At 42.3% G+C, this 12,085-nt stretch overlaps 1 protein-coding gene across 3 annotated transcripts in view; it reads left to right on the top strand.

Moving 5' to 3' along the window:
- The window catches only part of DROSHA (drosha ribonuclease III), a 113,492-nt gene that overhangs the window by 53,421 nt on the left and 47,986 nt on the right, over positions 1-12,085 (top strand). For all 3 annotated transcript variants that reach the window (XM_050939847.1, XM_050939846.1, XM_050939848.1), the window contains 2 exons: positions 4,737-4,844; positions 9,796-9,903. In XM_050939847.1, the coding sequence (XP_050795804.1) occupies positions 4,737-4,844; positions 9,796-9,903 (216 nt within the window). The remainder of the gene's footprint in view (positions 1-4,736; positions 4,845-9,795; positions 9,904-12,085) is intronic.

The following is a 12,085-nucleotide window of genomic DNA, read 5'->3' as shown; positions in this document are numbered from 1 at the left end:
GCTGGGGACTGTTTGTGATGGCCTGGAGTCCTGTTGGTTCCTTTCTTGGGTTTGTCTTCCAGTAGGAGGCTTTTGGGTACATGTCTGGCTCTGTTGATCTGTTTCCTTATTTCCTCGTGTGGGTATTGTAGTTTTGAGAATGCTTGGTGGAGATTTTGTAGGTGTTGGTCTCTGTCTGAGGGGTTAGAGCAGAAGTGGTTGTACCTCAGTGCTTGGCTGTAGACAATGGATCATGTGGTGTGCCTGGGATGGAAGTTGGAGGCATGAAGGTAGGCATAGCGGTCAGTAGGTTTTCGATATAGGGTGGTGTTAATGTGACCATCACTCATTTGCACCGTGGTGTCTAGGAAGTAGACCTCCCTTGTAGATTGGTCCAGGCTGAGGTTGATGGTGGGGTGGAAGCTGTTGAAATCGTGGTGGAATTTTTCCAGAGTCTCTTTCCCATGGGTACAGATGATGAAGATATCACCAATGTAGCATAGGTAGAGAAGGGGCATGAGTGGACGAGAGCCGAGGAAGTGTTGTTCCAGGTCAACCATAAAAATATTGGCATATTGTGGGGCCATGCGGGTGCCCATAGCGGTGCCACTGATCTGGAGATATATATTGTCATCAAATTTGAAATAGTTGTGTGTGAGGATAAAGGCACAGAGCTCAGCAACCAGTTGTGCTGTGGCATCATCAGGGATACAGTTCCTGACAGCTTGTGTTCCATCTGTGTGTGAGATGTTTGTGTAGAGATCCTCTACATCCATGGTGGCTAGGATGGTGTTTTCTGGAAGGTCACCCATGCATTGTAGTTTCCTCAGGAAATCACTGTGTCACGGAGATAACTGGGAGTGCTGGTGGCATAGGGTCTGAGTAGAGAGTCCACATATCCAGGCTGTCCTTCAGTGAGAGTGCCAATGCCCGAGATCATGCGGCGTCCAGGATTTCCGGGTTTGTGGATCTTGGGTAGTAGATAGAATAACCCTGGTTGGGGCTCTAAGAGTGTGTTGATTTGTTCCGGTGTTAGTGTAGGGAGTGTCCTGAGTAGAAAAAAACTTCAGAACCAGACTTTAAAGAGAAACTGCTGAGCTTCAGTTCATCTGCAAATTTGACACCATCAGCTCAGGATTAAACAAAGACTGTGAATGGCTTGCCAATTACAAAACCAGTTTCTCCTCCCTCAGTGTTCACACCTCAACTGGTAGAACAGGGCTTCATCCTCCCTGATTGAACTAACCTCGTTACCTCTAGCTTGCTTCTTGCTTACATATATATACCTGCCCCTGGAAATTTCCACTACATGCATCCGATGAAGTGGATATTCACCCACGAAAGCTCATGCTCTAAAACGTCTGTTAGTCTATAAGGTGCCACAGGATTCTTTGCTGCTTTTACAGATCCAGACTAACACGGCTACCCCTCTGATACTGGATTAATCAAGGAGACTTAGACTGACAGCATCACCAGTTTGCTTTTTCTGTAACGACTGAAGCTGCTGCTGCAATAGATGATCTTCAACATATCTGACAGTGCACCGGATTTTATCATTAGTGTAAAGCATAGCATACTGTCGTGTGAACATGGGGCTTAATTAACATTTTATTTATAATAGTGTTAAATAAGCCCCCAAACCTCAGCTTCTTTCCTTGTAAATAGGAAGTACCACAGTGTTAAGTTATCTATGTCATAATTTTAAGGAGGAATGCTTTTCCCACTGAAATAGATGACTTTTATCTTTACTGCAGCTTTCATCACTGCAGGGGAGAACAAATGGAAGGCTAGAACTTTTTATTAAAAATGTCTCTCATTAGGGAATAATGGATGAGTTATTCTTAAAACACTAGCAGAGAGGGCGTGGGGGTGATTGCATTTTGCTGCAAAAATAAAGTGCTCCTTTGACGTTTATCACTTCTTGTAGTGTGTAGACCTTTGTTTCTAGATTGTATCATCCAGGATGATGGTTTCTTGAAGTAATTGTCTGTCATAAAGAAGATGTATTGAAAACAATTCTTAGGCAGAAACTTTGTGGTAGTGTGCTCCCACTTTATGACACTGAGGACCTCATCAGTTATTGAGTAGGAGCTGGCAGGCTACTGTAATTGGCATGTGAATTTAAAAAAAAAGAAAAAGAAAAAATGTATTCAGAATTGAGCACTGATGATGCCCTGATATGCATGGTACCGTATAAAAGCTTAGAAGACCTTCATAGAGCCTACCCCTAAAGAGTGTACAATTTATGGCCTCTGTCCACAGCCCATTGGCATTTGAATTTGGGCCTAAGGGAACAGGGCTTCATACACACCTTCTCATTATGCCATTAATTTCAATGTGATTATGGGATGCTACGTCATTATTTGTATAGAGGTGGTGCCTAGGAGCTTCAGTCATGGACCAGGAGGAACCCTTTGTGCTAGACCAGGGGCGGGCAAACTTTTTGGCCTGAGGGCCACATTGGGTTTTGGAAATTGTATGGAGGGACAGTTAGGGAGGCTGTGCCTCCTCAAACAGCCAGGCATGGCCCTCCCCAACCCCCTATCCAACTCCCCCTGCTTCTCGCCCTCTGACGCCTCCCGCCCAGACTCCTGCCCCATCCAACCCACCCTGTTCCCTGACAACCCCCCCCGGGATTCTTGCCCCATCTACCACCACCCTGCTCCCTGTCCCCTGACTGCTCCCCGCCACCCATCCAACCCCTCCTCTCATTCCTGACTGCCCCCCCCCGGGACTCCTGCCCCATCCAACCACCCCTTCTCCCTGTCAGCTGGTTGCCCCCAGAACTCCTGCCTCTGACTGCCCCCCACCTCCTCATTCAACCCCCCCTCCTTCCTGACTGCCCCCATTCAATGCCCCTGTTCCCTGCCCTCTGACTGCCCCCACCTCTATCCATACCCCCGCCCCCGACCACACCCCTGGACTGTGCTGCCTTGATCACCAGTGGCTGGTGGCGCTATAGCCGTTATAGCCAGCTACGCACCATACAGCACAGATCCCTGAGTCAGGCCGGGCTCTGTAGCTGCGCTGCCCCAGGAGCTCGCAGCCCCACTGCCCAGAGCATTGCGACAGCGGGGCGAGCTGAGGCTGTAGGGGAGGGGGAACAGAGGGGGAGGGACTGGGGGCGAACCTGGGACAGGAGCTCAGGGGCCAGGCAGGAGGGTCCCGCAGGCCGGACGTGGCCCATGTGCCGTAGTTTGCCCATCTGTGTGCTAGACACCGTACAAACTCAAAGCAAAGAGACTGTCTGTGCCCTAAAGAGCTATGTATAGTTCCCTTAAAACTGAAGCAGGCAGCAGGGAGGGGGAAGTTCGCAGCAGGGGCCCTGCAGTGAAGCCTAGAGAGAGGAGAGATGTAACTTTTATCTTTAGCCTATTATTCGAGTAAAGTTCCTTGTTCTCAATTAGAGGAAAATATGCAGTGACTGTTTCCAATGATATATGTGGGAGTCGACGTACTCATAGGGACATTTACAGTATCAGGACCTAAATTCAGACTGAAAGACCCTAATGTGCTGGATTATTTATTCTATTTATTTCTTCTGATGTATACAAAAAATAAAAATGGGGGGGACGACTCCTATCCAAGGCTGTAGGTGCCCTTGCCATATTTCAGAAACAGAAGTAAACAGCCCGCAGAAGACTAGCTTCTCAAGGTCAAAGCAGTGCAGTTTTCGTGGTTGGATAAAGTAGGGAGGTTTCATAGTAGGAGCCTCTGGTATCAGTGGCTACTGACCCCCTGTTCTATAAGAGAGGTATTGGCGTTTAACACAGATCCGTTATAGGGTGACTGGGGCTAGATAATAAAGATCTGTCTCTTACCCGCATGAACGAAGGGTTGGTTGTTTCTCACCCAAGCCTTGTGATGGAGTATCAGATGTCAGGAATTCCAGAGAGAAATGGTAGGATGAAACCCCGCTATAACGTGATGATTGGGGTCCAAAAAAATCGATTCTGATAAATGCGGGGTTGTGTTATAGCTGGGTTACGAAAATTTACCATTTGAAGCCGGTTGGTTTCAAGCTGGCAGAGGAAGAGCAAGGAGCAGCAGGGAAGGAGAACAGCCATTCTTGCCAAAAGGGGAAGCGGTGCAGCTCCAGCAGCGGGGGCTCTCAGCCACATAGTGAGAGAGGGAAACACTTGGGGAGAGCAGGGGAGATGTGCAAGGGGCAGAGGAAGAGCGAGGAGCAGCTGGGGAGGAGAATGGCTCTTCTTGCCAAAAGAGGAAGTGGGAGCAGGGGGGAAGACACATTTTTCTTTTCTTTTCTTTTTTTTTTTTCCTCTTGAGGTGGCCAGAGCCACCTTATGATCGTGTTATATCCCAATTTGCGTTACTGCGGGGAGCGTTATAGCGGGGTTTCACTGTATTTGCTTATACTTGCATCTCACTCGATAGATGCATAGGAATGGCTTTGTTCATTTCATCTTCAGCAAAAATCTGTGATTAGTCAGCTTTGTCCTCACCCTGCAGCTTATCAGGATAAGGAAACTGAGCCACATGCAGTCCTTTGTCATACTTGTGGGCATCCGGGCCACTCCAGCTTAAATCATTACCAAGGGATGGGTGGAGATAATTACAAGATTTAGGTTTAAAAATTGCTCTCTGAAAGTATGCTTTACAAATAAATAAATAAATAAAACCCATTCTCAAATACACAATCCTAACACTTTAATGTCTGTTTTTCACGCCCACATGTGGTTTCATATTGCTTTGTTGTAGAAAGTTTCTCACAGCTGCACCATTCCCTCCCTTTCTAGGAAGCGCTACAGAAAATCAGGCAGAAAAACACAATGAGACGAGAAGTGACAGTGGAGTTAAGCAGCCAAGGATTCTGGAAAACTGGTATTCGTTCTGATGTCTGCCAGGTGATTGATTATTAGATGCTAGAGATCCATCCTGAAATCAGTTTCTTTTGTTAGTTAATAGACAGCAGATTAATGTCTCCTAAATTTGCAGTGTTTAGGCCATAGCTACACAGGGTGGGTTGCCCCTGCTACATTATAGAGAACCGTCACTGGTATTGCTGCACTGGTATAGACAGTGCTATTTGCACTGGTGGCTCTTACCCCTGAAAGAAACAAGGGTAATCTATGCTGGTGCAAATTATGGTTTATAGCAGTTGTACAGCTACATTGGTGTCCGACAATGACTGTAACCAGGATAAAACCCCAGTATAAAAAAGACCAAAGAAGCTAATGTTGTTTCAGGGCTTGTTAGTCAGTAAATCGGCCTTTTTTTAATAAAACTTTTTTTTTTTTTTTAATAAATCATGTCTTCAAGGAGAGTTTAAACTGTTGCATATTAAAGGGGAAAAAACCACAACTTTTTTTTAACTTTTAGATTGGAAACAAAAAAAAGAATTTGCCCAGAAGTAATATATTTGAAAGATGCATTTAAAAAAAAAAAAGAAGAGTTCTATCCCAGAGCAAGGGATGTGACAGAGTCCATGAATACTGACACAAAGGCTAATAATCCAACACACACACAAATAAATCCGTGAAATTTGTTTCAAAGATGCTAATTCAAGGCTCAGCGTTTCCAGGTTTAATTAATGTTGACTTAGCAATGTGTAATGCAAATCGGACATTGCATACAGTGTGACAAATGTTTAGTTAAGAATCCTGTGCTTGTATTGAACCCATATCCTGTCAACTTATCTCTTCCTGGCAAAGCGTAAGGAGCAGTCTTGATGGAGGATGAATATTTAAATCCAAAACCCAGTAAAAATAATTTCTCTTCCATCTAAGACTTCTTTTTGATGCCAGTACTGTTTATCAAGTCTGAGACTGGATACCAGCATAATGTACCATCCCATAGCTATGGGAATTTGTGAGTTTGTTCTAACTTTTGCTAGCTAATATATTTGTTTCTACACTTTAAGACAAACTGTGCATATATTTCCTAATTTGAGAGTTTAGAAACTGATTTGTTTATCTCTTTAGTAATTTTTTTTACAATGTATCTTATAATGTCTTATTAGACGTTCTTGTTTTTTTTTAATTGTTGAAGGACAGCAAATCGCTAAAGAGCAATGAATATAAAACATAATGTCACATAGTGTTTTGTACATCTAAAACAATAAATTAGACTAGTCAATTGTTTGGATTTCTTTGAGAGGTCACAAGGAGGCTAAACTATGCATCTTTAAAATGAAAGGTTGCTGTTGCTTTTTTTCAGATATGCTTTTTGCCAGATTAGAGTTAAAAACTAAATGAATGTAAATCAATTCTGCAGACAGTCTTAATGAAGAGCGATTTAAAATTATTGGTTTGCTTTAATTCTTAAAAGCTCTGTAGTTTAGAAGATCAAAATTCTTTTTATAAACATTGAAGTACTCTAATAATTTTACATCACTCTGTTGCACAAAGTGTAATACCAGTCTTGGCATTTTCCAAAATGAAGCACTTGCAAACAGGGAGAGGAGGAGTGAAGTGCTCTGATTAAAATGGCTCTGTTTTGTGTGAAATAATTCAGAATTATTGGGCAGGTGGAGGGCATATCTCCTTTGCTGATATTAAATTATTACTTCCAAAGAATCATTTCTTATACCCAAAATAGCTTTAATCAGATGGTGTAATGGCTCTGCTGCCTATTATGCTATAGTTCCAGAAGAGACTATATTTCTTCAGTATCCATTAATTTGCCTAATGCGGTTTTTAAGTTGTTGTTTTGTGGGGAGGAAGGGGTTGGGAAATGTTCCCCTAAAAAGTATTGGGAATGTTAAATAGCCATAATCCTATCTGACAGATATTAGTCAAATTAATCACATATTTGGTGTCAGGAAAACAACATTTTGTCAATATAATTGCAAGAGTCTAAATAAAGACATTCTGTGTACCTCATGTTTATCGTCAGAAATAGACTAATTCCATACTAGTTGAACTTCTAAATAAAAATCTAAAATGTTGATATATCAGTACTACAAACAGGGGCCAAACATACTGCTTGCTGTGTACAAGTAGTATTAAAGCTGTGGTCTATGCACTAATTCCCCATATAATCATTCTGGTTGCCCAGAAGGCTACTACAGTGGACAGAAAATGCAGAGAAATAGTGAACTGGTGGGTATGTGTCGCTGGTCCTTGAGGTGATTTATTTTTGATGAAGTGGTGAAGAATGAAGATGCATAAGAAGCACAGTTATAGAACATATAGTTGGGGGTCGACCCCACTCCCAGAGGTTGTTATGAGAGAAACTACTAACAGTATTGGATTTTAATTTAAATATTAGACATTCACTTAAATCTAATTCTGTTCAGCATCAGTGTTTTCACTTCCCAGTAATATAGTTCTTGCCAGTCATCACATCTGCAGTGTTAACTCACATTTCATTCTAAAAAAAAAAAAGCCCCTCAAATGCAATCTTACGCTTTTTTCAACAAAAGATAATCCTTATAATCTCATAGCACTGTTATGTTCACCGGTTCTTACTCTATGACAGTGCTTAGCTTCACCAACATACCAAAATCCACAAAGACACTTAACCCCATAAATTACATGATCTGTTATACATGCTTAACTAATTTTCTCCTATACATCCACTCTGTTCGTTCATCCCCTTTAATCATACGCTTTGCATTCATTATGAAGTGATACGTGGATAATTTTCAGATTTCATCTTCAAATAAGTCTTGTTTCTATGAATACTTAAACTTGATTTTGCTAATTACAATAGGAATTACAATTTTATATTGCATATTGTAAAAGCATTCATTATTTTACATGCATATATAAAGTATGATTTTAAATTACATATTATGATTTGCCACTATAAATGTTATATTTCTTATTCTTCCATAAGAACTGTACTGTTGGCATAACAGAATAGGGTAACCTGTGCTACTTGTTCGGTTATCACTATTTTCCCCAGATCTCTGGTCTGAAGCAATGCTTAGAAAAGTGTATAAAGGGGAAGATTTTCAGAGTGCACTTAGGAATCCTACTCTTATTGAAATCCACTGGGATTTGGACACCTAACTCCCATTTCAGTTTTGAAAATATTACCCAGAGCGTTTTTGCTAGACGGCCAAATAGCAACTTTGTAACTGCCTTTCCAACTCTTTCTAGCATCAGTATGTCAGGAACTGCTAGAGTTCAGTCCTTCATAATGTTTCAAAACATTGGCCACTGAATTCTCGTGAGGAAGTTAGTGAAAGCAAGATGGCAATGAGAATGTAACTTTTTACTGCACAATTTTCCTACCTGCCATCTTGAAAGAAGTGCTTCGTAACTTATAAAAAGCTGGTTATCCCATAGGATTGCCAACTTTCTTATGATACAAAACCAAACACCCTTGCTTCTTCCCCGAGGCCCTGCCCCCGCTCACTCCATCACCCATCCTTCCGTTGCTCACTGTCCCCCACCCTCACTCACTTTCAACAGGCTGGGGCAGGGAGTTGTGGTGCGGGAGGTCTGGGGTGGGGCCAGAAATGAGGGATTCAGGGTGCAGGAGGGGGTTCCAGGCAGGGGGCTCGGGTGCGGGAGGGGGTGAGGGCTCTGGCTGGGGGTATGGGCTTTGGGGTGGGGTGGGGGACAAAGAGTTTGGAGTGCAGGAGGGGTTCAGAGTGCAGGAAGGGGCTCAGGGCTGGGGCAAGGGGTAGGGGTCCGAGAGAGGGTGTGGGCTCCAGCTGGGGAGTGCAGGCTCTGGGCTGGGGCTGTGGATGAGGGGTTTGGGATGTAGGAGAGGGCTTAGGTCTGGGGCAGGGGTTGGGGGACAGGAGGGGTTGTGGGCTCTGGCAGGGGGTGCAGGCTCTGAGGTGGGGCCGGGGATGAGGATTTGAGGTGCAGGATGGGGTCAGGGCTGGAGCAGGAGTTTGGGGTGTGGGAGGGGCTATGGGTATGGGCTCTGGGAGAGAGTTTTGATGAGGGAGGGAACTCAGGGCTGGGGCAGGGAGCTGGGGTGTGGGCTCTGGGAGGAAGTTTGGGTGCAGGAGGGGGTTCCAACCTGGGGCAAGAGATTAGGGTGGCGCTTACTTCAGGTGGCTCCCTGGAAATGGCAACACGTCCCTGCGGCCCCTAGGTGGAGGTTCGGTCAGGCGACTCCACACACTGCTCTCACCTGCAGGTGCCGCTCCCGCAGATCCCACTGACTGCTGTTCCTGGCCTATGGGAGCTGTAGAGTTGGCGCTCAGGGCAAGGGCAGTGCATGGAGCCTCGCTGCCCCTGCGACTAGGGGCAGCAGGGACATGCCGACTGCTTCCAGGAGCCGCATGGAGCCAGGGCAGGCCTTAGCTCCTCTAAGCCACTGACTGGAGCTGCCAGGGTCCCTTTTCGACCAGTAATTCCGGTTGAAAACCAGATGCCGTGTGACCCTGTTATCCCAGGTGTCAAATGATATAAAATGACCTTTCCTCATCTTGGTGGTTTATGAAATATTATACTTTAAAATTATGTCAGAGGCCTAACCTGGCCGTGAATCTTTTTTTTTTTTTCATACTAATCAAAGTCTGCATATTGTAGCAAGTGCCAGATGGTCATGTAATGTTCTGACACTACTTGACTTTACCTTGATACACCTTGATATATTCAGCAATATGCAGCAGAATAATCTTTCCACCCAACAACGTACTTCAATGGAAGACTGTTTTGTTTTTCTTGGTAATTAATACCCATGGAGTAGGTTCTAATTTAGTTATATTCACTGAAGGGCATAAGGTCATTATTATTTTTAGTTTATTTCTCATGTAAATCAAAACAAAGTAAAATTAATCGTGTCATAACATGCTAAACTTCTTTATGTGTTTGTTTGATTGTTACTCATTTGGGTTCTCTATGTTTTGTAAATGAATAGTTTTCCTCATTGCAATTATTTTCCTAGCATGCAATGATGCTTCCTGTTCTCACCCACCATATTCGCTACCATCAATGTCTGATGCATTTGGACAAATTGATAGGCTACACCTTTCAAGATCGATGCTTGCTACAGGTAAGAAATGCCAAAAGACAAATTACATACTAATTTGCCATTTGAGTTCTGGAGGACTGAAGCTCTGCTCCTGTGGAGCAAGGGGAGGGAGAGCTGCATGCATGACCATCGTCCCCAAGGTAGTTAAGCTTATGTGTGTAAATCCTGCTGAACCCACTAAATGGAGAAATCAGGTGTATTACTGATATTGGAAAGCACCTGATTATTTGCACCTCTGATCTTAAAAAGGTTCCAGGTGTCCTGTGAGAATCTGTAAAATCAGGTTTCCACTGCGTGTGGTTTGTAAATCATGGAATCCTGCAGGATGAAAAGCATTATATATGAATGCAAGATTATATTTTTATTACTTAATGCATTCCTTTACTTGTCGAGTTCTGAAAAAACAGTGTCATACTGCAGATGTATCTGTAAATTTTGCCTTGTGCTATTTTGTGGTTTATTATTTCATAAAGAATCCTTTGTGTTCAAAGCTATGAACAGACAGATGTCTCCTCAGGCCTACAGGTGTTTGTTGAAATGTTCACTGTTACAAAGTGAAAGAGAGAAGTTGTGTTTCTTTTGGGGTTTTAGTACATCTGTGTTGCATGGTCAATCAGTTGTGCAAGTGCATTTTTGCATGCTGGGACACTCAGCAAAAACTGTCTATTGCAGATCTAAATTAAAGGGCAAAAATAAGTAAGTAGATCTGTGTTATCAACGTATTTTAGTGCAAAAAGTGTATTTTATATATAATTTCAAATTTAATTGCTAATATTTAGGTGCTTTACTTTTTTTAACATATAATGAATCAAGAATTATTAATAAAAACACTCTCAAATGCTTTGTACTCCTTGTATAAACCAGATTAGTTTGAGAATAGAGGGGATGGGTCTTATGCTTAATTATGAGCATAGATTTTTTTCGAATTTCCTGGGTTTTAGAGTTAAAGATTATTTAAAAAAAAAAATCCAGCCATAAAAACCTACTAACTGCCACGATAGAACACTTGGAGCAAAAAGCAAATAAGTTATCAATAATCAGGGAAAGCATAAGACAAGGTGCACCAACATAAATCACTCTAAATGCACAGAGGCACTTTATCTAGGCTTGATCCTTATACATGCTTATTGAATAGCTAAGAATTTGTTCCAGGAGAGAGAGTCCCTAGTGAGATTTATATTTCACCATTTAAATAACTGTGCATAGGATGCCAAATATACAACTATACATCATCACTGGGAGATTACATGTTTCATCATACAGTATGCATTTAAAGACCTGACAGAGAAGAGAGCCTGAGGGGTGTTTCATGTGTTTTTGTTTTAACCATTCTGGTAAGTTTTAATGTGTTCTATTTTAGAGGAGTAAGTGTTTTAGAGGGATAGGTTTGGCAAACTGTAGTTCGTACTAATGAGGTATTTAACAAGGATTTGAGGGGAAATGCATAAGTTGAATAACAATTTGGTCTGACAATAGTTAAAATAAGCTTTGTTTGAGTGAAGAGGGCAAAGGAGCTGTTTAGAAGCTTTTTGTTTAGCATCGAAGGCCCCAATCCTACAAATATTTCCTGACTAACTTTCTGCATATAAGTAGTCCCATTTTAACGCCAGGGGGCAGCTAACAATTCTCATATTTGTGTTTGCAGGATTGGGGCCTAAGTCTTTTGTCTTCACTGTATTAATTGCTACTGACACCTTCCAGTTCGGCTGCCCTTCATAAAGTGATAGCAGCAAAGATGCACGTTCCTGATAGTGCTTACAGTACAAACTAAATATAGAGCTCAAGTCCGCCACTCCTGTTCACCTTCACTAATAATGTTGCTCTGAGAGGGGTCCCAGCAAAGGCAATGAGAATAAAGGGCTATTCATTGTGAGCCAGAGTAGCAGAGTCTGGCCTTTGGTGAGCAAAAATTCGATTATCTCTCTTTTACCCAAAAAAAGACGAGGCTCTCCTTATTGATGCTTTACATATTTGTATTGAGTTACAAATGCTTGAGGTGGTATTGCAGTATATAAATACATTCATGTAGTAATAGTATTAGGTTTCATGTTTTTTGTACTAAGCAAATCTTCATGTTGTTTAACATAGTTCAGCCAAGTTAGCAAGCAAAACATTTTAGGGCAAATTGACAATTCAGATTTTTTTTTCTTTCAAAAACGAATTTATTTCTTTAAAAAGCTTTTGAAAGTTAATTAGTTTAAGT

The sequence above is a fragment of the Gopherus flavomarginatus genome, chromosome 2 (assembly GCF_025201925.1).
Source record: "Gopherus flavomarginatus isolate rGopFla2 chromosome 2, rGopFla2.mat.asm, whole genome shotgun sequence".
Taxonomy (NCBI): Eukaryota; Metazoa; Chordata; order Testudines; family Testudinidae; genus Gopherus; species Gopherus flavomarginatus.
The sequence above is the reverse complement of the archived record's forward strand: the minus strand, read 5'-3'. Positions and strand labels throughout refer to the sequence as shown.